General features: G+C 35.1%; 1 protein-coding gene and 1 pseudogene across 1 annotated transcript in view; both read right to left on the bottom strand.

The window, feature by feature from the left end:
* The window catches only part of LOC140171508 (arylsulfatase B-like), a 41,196-nt gene extending 34,428 nt beyond the window's left edge, over positions 1-6,768 (bottom strand). Inside the window, exon 1 of the mRNA XM_072194777.1 lies at positions 6,461-6,768. Coding sequence (XP_072050878.1) covers positions 6,461-6,733 — 273 coding nt within the window. The 5' untranslated portion in view covers positions 6,734-6,768. The remainder of the gene's footprint in view (positions 1-6,460) is intronic.
* A 3,935-nt stretch (positions 6,769-10,703) lies between these two features.
* LOC140170863 (arylsulfatase B-like) overlaps positions 10,704-16,160 on the bottom strand; it is a 35,531-nt pseudogene continuing 30,074 nt past the window's right edge.

The raw sequence follows: 16,160 nt of genomic DNA, 5'->3' as shown, positions 1-16,160 counted from the left end.
TCAGGAAAAGACAGTAGGCCTAAGATGCTATGTATGAACTGTAATAGCCCTGGTCACGGATGGCGAGAATGTGGGTATCCACCATTGTGTTTCGTATGCCATGAAGAGGGGCACCGTTCACGAAACTGTCCCAAGTCGGGAAACGAGGGGAGGCTAAACCACTGGCCCAAGGGGAGGCCCCAGACAATGAGAGAGGGCCAGAGACAGCCAATCAATCAGTGTCAGGCAACACTGACACAGTAAATAGAGAAACGGAGAGTGTGAATAATGTAGAGGATGGGAGTGACGAGTTTGTCAGATTAATTGGAGCTGAGTATTTTGATACAAAAGATGAGATTGAGGAGTATTCTGAGATTAATGAATTGTGGGTCTCAGCTAATGTGCAGGGTGAGAAAATAATGTTTTGTTTGGACAGTGGTGCGTCACGAGTGATTTTGAAATCTGAACAGTACTTGTGTATTCCTGAAAGTAGACGGCCCAAATTAATGTCAAGGAATGTTGTGTTAAAACAAGCTGATGGTAGTAAGGTACAAATTGATGGTGTGGCTAATATGAATATACAGGTGGGAAATTGTAGATTGCAAATTCCAGTATATGTAGCACCTGTGAGTGACAATTTGTTAGGCCTTAATTTCTTGCGTAAAGCTTGTGCACAAATTGATTTTGACAAACTCCAGTTAGTAATTGGAAAGGAGAGAATTGATTGTCGGACTCGTGATGACAGGCCCTTATATGAAAGAATAATGGCGGATAGTGACATCATAATACCTGGTGAACATGAGTTGATCATTCCTTGTCATGCGAGTGGTGATTGTGGTCGTGCACAGTTTGGTATTGTCGAGTCCATAGATAGAGGAATGTTATTAGAGAACGGAATCTTGGTTGCGCGCAGTCTAGTTGAAACTGAGTCTAGTTGGGTACCAGTGAAAGTAATGAATGTGTGGCAGGATGAGTATGTTATTAAAGCAGGTACGGTGTTGGCCAGAATGTATTATGTACATGATAATGATGTTCAAGTTATGCATGCAGCAGAGGAACATGCTAATGAAATAAAAAGTGACTTGCCAGAATATCTGTGTGATATGATAGAGCGGTGTACTAAAGACTTAAATGAGAACGAGATTAGTGAAGTGGTGAAATTGGTTATAGAAAATCAAGATGTGTTCTCTAGTGGTGAGTTTGATATTGGTCGTACTAGTCTAATCATGAACCCGGGATACGTCGTCAGAAGGTATTGGAGTTCAAGGAGATAAAGAACGTTACAGAGTGGACCATCACCCGGAAAGAATAGAACTGTGTTTTATATGTTTCACCTGCATAATTATGTTTTTTTTGTATGAGTAGTTTTAAGGTAAGCTAGACCTGGAGAATAAGGTACTTTTCAATACCCATTAGTCTGGCCTCCCAGTTGTGACGATGTGTGTGTGCCGAGGACGTCACACTCTGGGAGGGGGGCTGTGTAATGGGATATTGAAAGGTATCCCTTTAATGCATAAAATAAAAACCACTGTCTACCAATTATTAGAAACACCCCAATTATACTGCCCCCAATTATGCAAATTAGGCCTTATCAAAACCCAGTTGCACACCCAGAAAGATTCATACTGTGTGGACTCTATGTGAGAGAAAAGTTACTTAATTACTAGATTTGATACTGTGTGGACTCTATGTGAGGGAAAAGTTACTTAATTTACTAGATTTATACTGTGTGGGAGCTCTGTGTGAGCAGAAAGTTTACCAAGTTAGAACTGTGTGAGGAGCTGTGTGCTGGAAAGATTTTTTATATTTTGTGCCTGGGATAATACTGGTAAGTCTTTTAACTTCTGTATTATAATATTATAGATCTCCAAAATTAGGCCATGTTATAAAACTTTTGCCCAAAAGCATGAGTGCAGTAGTTTCAGTGTATGGTCTTAGTGCACAATTTCATTGCCATTGAGATGATGATTTTAAAACTTCCAAAATTGCTTCTTTTTCAAGTTAAAATTCATGGCTCCCATGCCAAAATATGATAGTTTCAGAGAAGTTTGGTGCAATTCCAGCACCTATACGGATTAATTTGGCTGAAATCAAGCGTGTTTAAGTTATACTTTTTCTTGTATTTTGCTGTGTGATGAAAGTTTTGCTGTGACGCAACAGATCTGTGTGTGTTGACATAAGCCATGAGTCATGCATGTCAATTCCTTTGTTCTTTTCAACCTAATTACCAAAAGCATACATTGCATTGATTGCACAGCTGGAGTTCTATTTATCTCAAAGTGTATTTTTATAAAAACAACTTGTGGATTTTTTTTGGTGATGAAATGAAATATTTGGTAACAAAATACTTTTCGGCCTTTGTGATTTTACTTAGTTGATTTCATCTCATGTTTAGACTTTAAAATATTGTGCCTTAGTCAGTTGAAACTTACATGTACCAGGCTTTGGTGTTTTATAATTCGAAGTGGTTCAAGATATTTTATTCTTCAGGTCTAGTATCTTAGTGTGAATGGAGTTCAATTATAAATTTGTTCGGGATATTTAGCATTGGTTATGCATGGGAGGGAATGAATGATTTTGCTGTTAAATTAATAGGGAGGTGATCGTGTCAAATTGGGCTGTCTTTCATTGGATTTGTTTCTTCATTAATATTTTTTGGGATAATTGGGAACTCTGCTCATGCTAAGATATTTTGTAAACAATGTTTTATCATATTTAAATGTCTAAAAAACTTGTGTGTTTATACAACTTTTGTGATTCACAAACACACTTTTAGAGGCTTTGCATTTGTATTCAGGGACATTATAAACTCAGGTTTTGCAAGGTCTATCAGAGTTGTTAATAGTACATAGTTTATATTTATTTCCATATTTGATATTTTTTGTATTCATACATGAGGCATTCCATTTGATAAACAAAAAGCAGTATTATTTTTTTGTTAAATTTATTTGAACCAAAGTGAAATCTTGGTCAAGTTTGGATAGGATCTTTTGACATCATAAATTGCTTGATTTATGACAAAAACTCCACTCAGTATTATTGATCTTGTTGACCAAGCAGATATTCTTGCAGCTCAGAAACGTGTGCTTTCACATGCCAAATTGTGCCTTTTTATAGAAACTATTTTTTTGTATTCTGGACATATCTTTCATACTTTTATATTACAATAAACTGCCTCAGTATTCATTCCTGCCAAAGATTAGTGTGTTTATTCCAAACACTCAGTACTTGCCGCCTAGTATCTAGGATTTGTGTTTATTTATTGTGGATGATTGGTATTGGTAAGTGTATGTTATTATGTGTTTTCTTGATTACATGTACATGCTTAAAACATGATACTGAGACTTCTATTTTTTAAAGTGGCAATGCTCTTCTTCCATGGTCAGTGTTAGTAATGATAAAAGCTGTGTGATTAGTAACGATTTTCGCTGTGTGATGCGTTACGTAACAATTGGAAGAAAACTTGTCAGGTGATCTGTGTGATGGGCCTGAACTTGATAATAATCGTAATAGAAAAACTGTGTGTGATGATTAATTGATAATGATGAGAGTATATATTGGAAGAAAACTTGTCAGGTGATCTAGCTGTGTGCAGACCTGAGCTTGACAATATTAAATGATTAAAGAAAACTGTGTGATTATGAATTGATGATGACGAGTGTATATCATGGGTTGATATAAGCGACAGGATCTGTGTGTGTTGATTTCTTAACCTATGTGGTTAATTTGAAAGAATAATGATCCCTGGATGGGAACATAGGCCTATTATGAATTCAATATCAAAACTGTGCAAGCGAGCGGAGTTTGTGTTTGTCACAATAAACTCAAAAGGATGTTGAATTAGTATAGGCCTGCAAAATTGCCATGTATTGTTGTGCAGCTGGTACAGAAGTCTCAGTTTAGTCATGTTTATTTAAAATTTATCATGTTGTCATTTTTTGCAAGTTACTATTCATATTTTTCTCTGTGCTTTATTTCCACAGAGGTTTCGGTATTATTGGATTGATCGTTATTTATTGGCATTCTCTGGGGTATTCTGTAGGCACACAGTCTAGTATTATATTGCGATATTATTGATTGTGAAGAGTTTGTTGTGAGGAAGAAAAGGGAGTAAATAAAGCTACCAATTGAAATAGAAAAAATACATGTGTGAAACGTGTTGTTATCTCTATAAGGTTTGTGTCAAAGTCCACACGGTGTGTTCTGCCACACCAACGAACCCGTGGTGGTGATAATACTAAACCAGTAGCCCTACCAGTCTCCGGTCCCGCCACAATATTATACACCACTAAGCTGCTGTAGTGATCGGGTGATAAAAAGAATCGACAGAAACGTACTGAAACGGCTTTGTTTTAAAAATAATTTTTAAACACTTGAGAATGTTCTTGCAATCTTATTGGTTCTTACCTGTGTGATATGACACGATATCACACACCTTAGCGCGTGCGTGTCCACGCGATACTCGTACGCGCTATATGAACCAATCGGATGTGCATTGCAACATCAGGACTGATCGATTCTAAGCCCCAGGTAATTCCTTGTAAAAATATAGGATTTAATTTAATTAAAATTTGGTATACTTAATATTAATATATTTACTTGAATTGAAGTGTTAAAGAATGAGAATAAAGGTATTGTTTTTAGCCGCTGTCGTGCATCTATCGTCTCATATAACACGCGACATCATTATTTTTGGCGTAAAACAACGAGGGGAAGCCAAGTTGTTTTACTTATAATAATGATGTCGCCTGTGTTATATGAGACGACAGATGCACATAACACGCGACATCATTATTTTGGGCGTAAAACATCGAGGCGAAGCCGAGTTGTTTTACTTAAAATAATGATGTCGCCTGTGTTATATGAGACGATAGATGCACTCTAGCGGCTAAAAACAATACCTTTATTCTCTAATAAATAAATAAAGCAATGGTGAATGGACGTTGAAAAACGCGTTTTTTTGCTTTCAGTCCGTTGAAAACGCGTTTTTTGCTTTCTTTCCGTTGAAAACGCGTTTCTTGCGTTCATTCCTTTCATCACTTCATTCCTTGTTTATGTTGATTACTTGAAATGTTTCTAGGTATCTTAACAGGAAAAAACCTAGGTTCGTTTACCAACCAAATTAATGGTACATAAAATTCCACTATTATCATGTTTATATCAGTGACACACAGTGTCAACACCCTGTATTATAAATATTTTTTTCATAGCTCCGTTGGTGAAATCAATATTCTATTGGTGACATAGATAAAGAAAGTTTACATAATTATGCATTGTGAAATACACGTGTGATCGAATATTCAATACAAGCACCTGGATTTTAGGTGAATGGGCTATTTGTGTTCCTTTATATAATTGTAATTCTCAAAATTAAATATATCACAATTTTAACTTACGATTTAAAAATCGCTACGCCAAAAATGCAGTAAAAATGTATCCAGAGCCAACAGCAATGGTCGCTAATTAGTGTATTTAATTTCAAGTGAGTGTATTAAAAATAAAACCTGGGGTTTACCTCAAAAACAAATCGAATTTCCTTGTAATAGCAGCACCATATGGGATACTAGAGCATGCGCAAATACTAGAGCAATACGCATGCGAAGATATCGGGATGATGACGCTGTGTGACGTTGGACTAACAGCACATAACCACTAAACATGTTAAAAGTGTGAATTTACTCTCACTTGTAATACCATAATAATTACCTTTAATACGTCACATACTGAATACTACCATAAATAATTAGTAGAAATCAAATTGCAGCGACAATTATTGACAAAAAAGAGAAATGACAGAAACCGAGTTTGATAAAGGTGGCAACATTAAATTGAATACATGAATACAAAAGCCACCTAAGTCCATAGGAAGTGATTTTGAGAGAAAAACCTGTGTATCATTTTAATTCCTTCAGTTAGATTTACCTGGTCAATATGGTAAGTTTTAAGTGCAAATGAGTGGATTAACCTGTATTAGGTATGACGATTAGCATTTCAGGGACTTCGTGGGGTTCATTTTAAATTTTGGACTTTTTTGAATCATATACAAAGACAACAATGTTAGAATGAGATTACCAATAGTAAGATAATACAAAATAAAGCACACAGGTATGTATAATGTTGATAAGCATTCTGCCATGTAATATAAACCACACACTTTCCTTTATTAAACCCATTTTTGTTCAAAAATCACTCTCTAGCAATGAATGTGTTACAAGTGGACTTTTATACATAATGGATTTCAATCAATGTGTTACAAGACTCAAATCATGGAATTGGGTGATTCTTTCATACATGCTATTTTTCACATGCTTAATAGACACAGAGAATGAATTTGAGTTGTTCTTTCATACACATGACAGGCCTATGTATAGCAACAATTTCCCATGCTTAACTCAATTTGGCCAAAGTATGGACTTAGGTGGCTTTTGTATTCATATATTCAATTGCTTTATCACTTGTCAAAGCTGTATCCATGACTTACCTGGTATCGTCCTGTTAAAAGTTGACTTCTAGTCGGTGTACAGGTTGCTTGTACATAATAATTACTGAGTATAACACCTTCAGCGGCAAGCTTATCGATACTCGGCGTTTTCATAGCTGACCCATGGTGTTGACCATTATAACCGACATCATTGTAGCCTAAATCATCAACAAGAATAAATACAATGTGCGGTTTTCCCGCATGTGTGTTTTCATTTATGTGATTAGCTTCAAAAGAGCGATCGGATTTTGATCCGTCAGTCCAAAGCAACATGTATAGTAATCCGCATATTACGAGTGCAGTTAGAGACGACATTTTAGGACAATAATGCCTACTACACTATGTGAAAGTGATTTGTGAAATGACCTTATCGATAAAGCATTGGTTTCAACTAGTTTAGGAAAGATAAGTCCATAAGCAAGATCAGACGTACCAAATGTGTAACAACCAGAAGTAACAAGAAGTAGCACACACTGCTTGTGTGTTGGAAAGAACAAAAGAAATGGCCAAATTCTTTTGTATATGCCTATTGTGATTGTGCAAGTGTGACCTTGTGTGCAGACACACTAAGATGAACACTGCAATTTCTATCTATACCTATACGTGACTGGACACCACAAATCAGCCGTAAAGTCGGCCCGGTCAATTTTGTTTTATTTCGAGTTTAGAAAATATATAAGCTTTAAAATGGTATATCATTTGACTTCAAACGATATCCAGAAGCGGGGGTTATGGTTTGTTGAACTCTGTTCCTTCAACAAAATTGTACCATTTGGTTCTACATGTGTCTCTTTTTCCACATTTCTGGTAATAAATATCAAACAGTCATAATAGAGAGTTCCCGTGTTTTCAAGCGGAACGGACTACAATAGTGTTTATAACGTGATTCGCACCGCCGTATTCCTCATTCCTTTGATTTGGTCAATGACCCATTGTTGCTACATTCTACAAAATAACATTTTCTAATTATTGCGCGAGTGTTGGTATTCTGAAAATTGTAAACGGAGTTTAGGTTTCCCTCCAAGATGGCGGGTAACCCAAAACACGGGAACTCTCCATTGGCGGTCATTTTAAATCATCCCCAAGTCAACCAGGTTCAGGAATGTCCTCTCATTGTTACTTGTTGGTTATACATACCTAGACAAAATACAATGCTTTGTTATCCACCACTTGAACAGGATAATTAGCCAAACCAAACAAAGACAAAAATTAAGGATTCTATAGAAATAGGTAGAAGCTTATTCTTATCAGATTTGATCTCTCTCCTTTTCAGCAATAGGAGTATTGATTGATTTAAACAGTGTTTGATGAGATACTTGTCGCACCGAATTGAGATACCTATGAATACGACCTTCACGCACATTTTACACTGTAACTCAGAATACATTTTGCCGAGTTTACGGCTCCTATCGTAGTGTCCAGTCACATGAAGAAATTTATGTTTTTGCCATTGAAACTTAAATGTTATTTAACAAATCATAATGACAGCATTTAACACCTCCATGATTTAACATAAGAAATCTGATGAAATATAATATAGGCCTATAATACTATACATGTTAACAATATTAACTATAGAAATCAAAGGGCATTACATGCTTTGTCTATTGGTCCATTGTTAAATATCTCTGAACAAGCATCTTGGAAAATGGACTGATCTGGTAAAAAATAGTGTCAAAAATTATTGGAAAGAGCTATCTACTTTGTTTTTTCAGTACTTACTGCCAATTACATGTTCATTAACATGAAAAAGTATTAAGAACAACAATACAAAAATACTGCTACTACCGGGGTTAATTTAAGCAGAAACTTCTAGGAGGAAAGGACTAGGTAATTAGAGTCAGCCATCGTGAAACAAAACACTGGGCATGATACAAAGAGGAAACTGAATATAAACATAACAACTATTAACTGCTACTGCTATCATAATGCAACAGAGCTGTATTGATCTTGAAACTTAAATCCTATCGCCCTGATTACTAATTACAATGAATTTAGTGAAAATAAAAACTGAAAAATATATGGTCATGTTTTTTGAGGTGGGACCCAATTGTGTCACATCTTGCAATTTGTCAAAAATCAACTCCTTTTTTGTATTTCTGATTATATTTCAAAAAGTTTTCACCCAAACTAGTAAAAGTATACATTTTGAGAAAGCATATATTGTCATGATTGCAAATCTGTAAAGTTTGAATGGATATACAGGGTGTACCAAAAATATACAGGGTGATTCCATTGAAAAATACCGAAAAAATTAAATTTCTTTACCGCTCCAATATTTCTACATGTATAGTATATTAAATTGGAAAATGAACTTGATATTTGGAATGTACACAGTTAGTCCTTTCATTAAATGTATAGTTTGCACTATATTTGTTAAGCCTATTGTGTTATACAGGGTGTGAAAAAAAGTTGTAAATTAATTTTTTTAATTTATGTAAAATTTCCCTAAGTGCCATTAAATTTGGAAGATATATTCAAAATAGTTTACAGAATTGCTATAATATCAAATTTAAATATCCAATTCCTATATAGGGTGTTCCAAAAATCAATATTCAGTGAATAATTAGTAACAAAGGTACATGTACAATACATGTACAATTAGCCTACATCAATAAACTATTTAACAATAACCAGAGATCAATATGTCATCAGATTAAATCCTTTGACTGTAATAATCTCCTTTTAGAAGATTTATTTCATATTTCAAAGATAAAACAATATTGAAATTTATTTCATATGCATGCATGCAAAATTAAAGCCCATTGTATTGTATGACCCACATTCCACTGCATTAATTAAAAGCTTGTTAAATCCTTAATTACTAAGTTCATTAAGATTAACTAGGCAATTATAGTTATAAATAGAAAGTTAAAAAATAAGATTAACATTATGCAAAATGCATTTTTACTTCTACTAGGCAACAAAGTGCATAAATTTTATTAATGAACATCAACTTCCCATTGAATTACACAGAGCTCCTCCGCTTCCGGCTCCTCCACTTCCGGCACCACCCCTAATTAACTTAATTAAGCTGTTGTAATTAATTAATACATTTGTTTAATTGTATTTGTTATTAATTCATTAGATTAATAATTTATCTTCAAAATAAGACCAAAACCATTTGTTCATGATGAATTTTAGCAAAAATATAGGAATAAGTAGACAAAATGATTTAGCAAAATGTGACAGCACCACCTTTTTTAGGGTCCCAGTATAAAAAAACATGACCATATGTAAAAAATACATAGAACCCCGCTAAAAAGTACTATTTCGTTTTTATGGTAATCTTATCTTCTTATCTTATTTTCTAAATTTAAACATTGGGGTTCTATGCGAATTTTTTGTAAAAACCGCCTTTTCCACATAACTCCTTGACAAAATAGGACACGCCATTTCATTAATTTCAAGTGACCCCCTGCACACGATCAGGTACCTCATTCGTCTAACGAAATGTCTCCGAGCTGACGGTAGCAGTCTGAGACAACCGCTCAATGCTCGATAGCACTCCATGTTCGGAATATGGATGTCGTAATCGGACGAAACTGAGGCGTAAGTTTCGCGCTGACGCTCTCAATGGCATTACAAGCGAGCAGCGTAAGCATTGACTCAATGCTTACGCTGCTCGCTTGTAATGCCGGGGAGTCACGAACGGAGGTAACTGGTACATATACAATTTAAAGGTATTGCAAATATATACCGAATTTAAAGAATTTACAACTAGTATGGTGTGAATTCATATAATAAATATGCCCGGTTTTCTACTTCAATAAGCCAATCATACCTTTCATACAAACTTGATACATTTTGGTTTCTTCACATTGACAAAAAATAGTAAACGAACTTTAGAAATGTAAGCCACGATCCATTTTACTTTTTAGTTGTCACCAATTGTTTTTCTATTTGTGATCTAATACTGTACCTCTCTGTTTCTATTAAATTCCCTTTTGGTTTTGGAAGTAGAGTTATAACAATACATCGAAAGGTCCAGAAACTTAATAAGGCGATACAGTAGTTGAAGATAGTAGATTTATGGGGTGTATGCCTAATAAAAGAAACATACAGGACATTGCTGACACTAGAATGAATAGTGAAAAGTTATAACTCAGCTGAATACTTTGAAATTCCAGAAAAAGTGATGTTGCATAAACGTACCTTGCTCCCCATATTAAGGTCATACAATGGTCATTTTTTTGTTGAAAACTATCAAGTACGTGATCAAAACGGTCAAAATAGAAAAGCATACGATAGTATAATACCTGCGACGTTCTTGGGTTTTAAGCATAGAGCTCAATAAGTTATAAGCAAACAGGACAAAGGTCCTAAAAATGCTCCAATTTTGACCAAATCAAAGTGTTCATCTTGCAAATACAAATCACATTAAAAATAATTTGCACAATCTAGGACGATATCGTTATATAAGTGAAATCGCCAAATAGGCCAAGGTTAATACGGTTCAACAGGTATTTTGGTTAAATGTTGTTCAAACTACACTGAGGTATTCTTTTCGTACTAACGAATCAGAAAAAGTATTGTTTGGTGAGTTCTCTTATAAAGGAATACAGGAATTTCCTTTGACCCGGTTACTTACTGGACTGTTATGTAACGAGACATCCTAGATGATGCAAACTACTAGTATTATTTACTTGTTACTAAAATTGGTCAAACAATACTTTTTTCTGCATTGATATGATCAGAGTAATATTGTGGTGTGATTGAAATTTCATTCCTTCTATGACCTCAATGCCATCAATGTTTTTCCTATTCTTTGAGGTCAGTTTATGATATTAGCTGATTCTGGACCTTAATCACAAAAATTCTTGCTTATTGACTACACATGCCAGATTCAATGATGAATTATTGCTAATTATTTAAAAAAAGGTTTTTAATAACATTTTCCACGGACTTGCCTTTATTAATAATAATACAATGTAAACTAATGATCAATGTCCACAACAATAATGTGTGTGGCAAAAGAAAACTATATACACATCATTCTATTCCCAAGGACCCCAGACGCCCTCATGCTTAGCGGGATCACAATTTGGATCTTCACATCATGCCAAATTGGTGGCGTCATATTGAGGTAGTATACCTGCAGACGATGCAGCATTTGTTCTACAACGGTTGGATTATCGTCTGCTAAATCGTTCCATTCATTCGGATCAGCCGTGATGTTAACTAACCAAATATGTTTACTTTTAGGTTCTACTGCTTTAAATGCTGTATAGTTTGATTCTGGTGGAGGGTAGCTGTTGTGAGTATCTCGTCCTTTGTCATTGAGTTTACCTGAGGAAAAATAGATACAGTGGTTTGTAAAGTAATGTGACACAAGTAGACACAAAATTCTTCGAACCCTTTGTGATATTGTGAATTTAACGACCGAGAAATTCTTTTTGACGCAGGTTTAATGATATCTGTACATGTAGCACGCTGGTCTGTCGATGGCTATTGTTAAACAAGATCCACTCAGTCACTTAATTAGGCGATTGAAACGATCGAATTTGGTGTAGAAATTAGCAAAACATTTAGTTACACCTTTTCACTTCATAATTAATATTCTCGCCATTGAGTAATTGTCATCATTATCAAGTGAACTAGTCCAATGATCATACATACAAATGCTGGAATCCTTGCATCCCGAATACACTTGACTGAGTTATTGTTATCGTCAACTGAACTAGGTTTGACGCAGGTTTAATGATATCTGTAGATGTAGCACGCTGGTCAGTCGATGGCTATTGTTAAACAAGACCCACTCAGTCACTTAATTAGGCGATTGAAACGATCGAATTTGGTGTAGAAATTAGCAAAACATTTAGTTACACCTTTTCACTTCATAATTGATATTCTCGCCATTGAGTAATTGTCATCATTATCAAGTGAACTAGTACAGTGATCATGCATACAAATGCTGGAATCCTTGCATCCCTAGTACACTTGACTGAGTTGTCATCGTCAACTGAACTAGTCCAGTGATCATGCATACAAATGCTGCAATCCTTGCATCATTAGTACACTTGCCTGAGTTATTGTCATCGTCAACTGAACTAGTCCAGTGACCAAGCATACTATTTGCTGGAATCCTTGCATCCCTAGCACACTTAATTGCAAAGTTATCAGCTTTTAAATTAGGCCTACCAATATGCTGTATTTTATTGTTCATTGCTCCTCTGTCTTACAAATAAATAATAGTGAGCCATTGATGTTACTGACCTTGAACACCTGTAAGTATCTTCCAATCTCCTATTCTTAATGCTGCATGAATAGATGTATTGAAAGAAGAAAATGGATCCGAACCATTCTTTGGGACTGGATACAACGGATCTATATTATGAAGCAGCTCGTTTCTCTTCGAAGGTTTACTTGTTCTGGATAGGAATAAACAATCATGAAAATATATGACAATAAATAGTGAGAGAGGGACGCTTTTTGATTTGAATGTAATATCTCAGCAAACACAAAACGTTTTCGACATCGAAGGCTAGAATGGTTTGCCAGAAAACGTTTGAATGTCGGGTTATATAAAGAACATATAAAGAGTATAAAACGTGTTCATAACATTCAAAAACATTTGTTGATAACCTACTGCAATTATTCTAACATAATGTTATACAAATGTTGACAAAATATTTTGCAAAAAATGTTTGCAAAAATATTTTACAATAACATTTTCAAAACATTTACAAAATATTGTTGTAGTGTGCTTCCATTCAAAACGTTTTAAAACGTTTCCATGACCTTTATATAACCCGACATTTAATGTTATTAAAACGTTTTTATATTAACCAAAACCTAAAATATAACTTATTTAAAACGTTTTATAAACATTTTTGTGTTTGCTGGGATGGATCATCTGGATGTTGCTTGTCGATATAAAGTGTTTATAAAAATTAAATGTTAGGTTTTCATGTCCGTAAATCTATACAATCTGAGAGGAAAATGTTGCTACTAGGGCACGTATGTAAATTGAGTTTTATACTTATTATTATTACCGTATTAATATTTATCAATAATCAGATCGTCTTTAAGATAATATTATTTATTTGTATGATTGCATTACAAGTATCAAGGTTTGGCAGCCAAATCCTTGAGGGTTATCAAACTACGTCTTTTCTTCGGCGAAATATCTATACGATGTAGTATCGTGTATATTGTATAATATGCTTAGTTCTACATGAATGTATGAAAGAGGGTGGGGGATGTTTGTATGTATGTAATTGTTTTTTATTAGATAACTTATGAAACTTAGGCTATTAGGTTAAGGGGGTGTTTGTTCAGGCCTTTTTGGCCTTCTGAGCATCTCCTCATTCAAATGTGTATGTTTTGCAGTTATTGTATTGTTGTAATTTGAATGAAATAAAGACTGATTGATTGATTGATTGATATTAATCAAATCGAAATTTACGTTATAGCTTCCCAGACATCATATCCGTCCAGTGGTTTGGTTCCATTAAGTGTTCCTCCTGCTATACTAGAAACGATGGTTGGGAACCAATCGGAAACGTGAATGAAAGCATTGCTGGTGGTTCCCTGGACCTATTTTGGCAACAGAGGGCTGTGAATGAATCCAACTCCACGAACACCACCCTCCCATAGCGTAGCCTTTGAACCTCGTAATGGCCAATTGACGCGATTCCAAATACAGCGCGCCACCTACGATCACGCCTGGCTGATCTACTTCGCGCAGAGCATCATGGGTAAAAGTCGACATCCACGACGCGGGCGTCGACGGTTAACCATCGACCCTGGAAACGGAAAAGAGTGTTGCTATTGATTACTCAAATTTGTTTTATTTACGTTGATGATGATCAGCTGTTGATTCAACCCTCCGACGATTTTTTTTTCATTTCTGCCTCCTTTTTAAAGTTAATTTCGACAGTCATGGTTTAGGCCTACCTCTGTGAATGTTCAGAGTGTTAGGCCTATTCCCACACAAAATAATGGGCATCAATTAAACCCTTATTTTCAAACTTTTACGAACTTTCCGAGGCGCTTGGGAAAATACTTTAGGCTCTCATTTACAAGAAAAGAAAACACTTTCAGGTCTTTAAGCTTTGTTGTAAGTAGGCCTATAATAGACTTGATTAAGAAAATATCATTGGGGATAGGCCTACTTAGACCTTCATGCATATATCCTTTTTTTTTTTTAACAATTTTTAAACCTTGTTTGTTTTAAGTAAAGTAGGCCTAATTCTCAATATTTAGAATAACGAAATATTCAATACATATTTTAACAGCATGGACAGCGTAAAGCATTTATTTTTTTAATGTGGTTTTTTTTCTGCCTCCTTTTTAAAATTAATTTCGACAGTCATGGTTTAGGCCTACCTCTGTGAATGTTCAGAGTGTTAGGCCTATTCCCACACAAAATAATGGGCATCAATTAAACCCTTATTTTCAAACTTTTCCGAACCCGATCCGAGGCGTTTGGGAAAATACTTTAGGCTCTCGTTTACAAGAAAAGAAAACACTGAAAAATATGATTGGGGATAGGCCTACTTAGACCCTCATGAATATATCCTTTAAAAACCCAAATTTTTAAACCTTGTTTGTTTTATTCAACCATCTACGGTTAAAACTCGATGTCAAAAATGTTGATGTCTCTGATCGACCATCTAGGCCTATAAACCCGATGTCAAAATGTCAATTTTCGAGTTTGGGTAGGCCTATAATATGCAAGACAATTTCAAACAGGAAATTTAATCTAAAACGCAAATTCGTGCCTTTTTTATTTCTTGTTTGGATAACTTTTCCCATAATTATTACCATGCGTGATACATGATTAAGATAAAAGCTTTTGGTTTTCATAAATGTTTTGAACGCTTGTCTTATTTTTTATTTTTATTATTTTTCCTAACCTAGGCCTAACCTTTTTACAAACTTGAATAGATATGAATTAACTGTTTTAAAGCATTTTTCGTGTGACGTTTTGAAACGCTCTTTGTAGGATGATGTAGCCCTAGGCCTACTGTATGATCACGAAAGGTCGTAGATTTAAAAGCCATTTCCTTCTAGCCCTATAAACAAAACACTTTGGCCCTAATGTATAATGTCGGGAGAAAATATATACTTGCACTAAACAAAATTACCTGTTAATTTGTAAAATAAACTCTCGTGGTGCAATTCTGTCAACAAAATTACATATAGGCTTATGAACCGGGGCTGGGGGCTCAGCCCCCTCAACAAATTTGGTGAGGGCATGCGGGGGCTCTAATAGGCCTACCCTTCTGTATGAATAGACACGTTTTCATTTTCATTTAGGCCTATGGCCTCCAAACTACATTGTTAAGCATGTTAAGTTATCTTGTTTTTGTCAAAAACATCAACTGCAAATTGTCCCTTATTGTACAGTATATCCTTCACCGTAAATCGGTGTGTGTGTGGGGGGGGGGGTCCCGGTTCGCCCCTTCAGTCTCAAATGAAGCAGGCCTAAACAATGCGTTCACCCCTCCAATAAAGTCCATCCCCAGATTTGACCTCTGTGGGCCTGATCCATTATTTAATATGCAAGAAATGTCGACCCTCCGAATTTAAACCTTTCCAATTTGGCCAAAGTCCACAATGCCGTAAAGGTTGGGCTACACTACAGTTCACTTCTTTTCACAGTGTTGACTTATAATTTCATGAGAAAGAAAAAGAAAATGGGAAAGATTTTAATTTTTCCCATTTTCTTTTTCTTTTTACAAAACATGTATAG

The sequence above is a fragment of the Amphiura filiformis genome, chromosome 15, assembly GCF_039555335.1.
Source record: "Amphiura filiformis chromosome 15, Afil_fr2py, whole genome shotgun sequence".
Lineage (NCBI taxonomy): Eukaryota > Metazoa > Echinodermata > Ophiuroidea > Amphilepidida > Amphiuridae > Amphiura > Amphiura filiformis.
The sequence above is the reverse complement of the archived record's forward strand: the minus strand, read 5'-3'. Positions and strand labels throughout refer to the sequence as shown.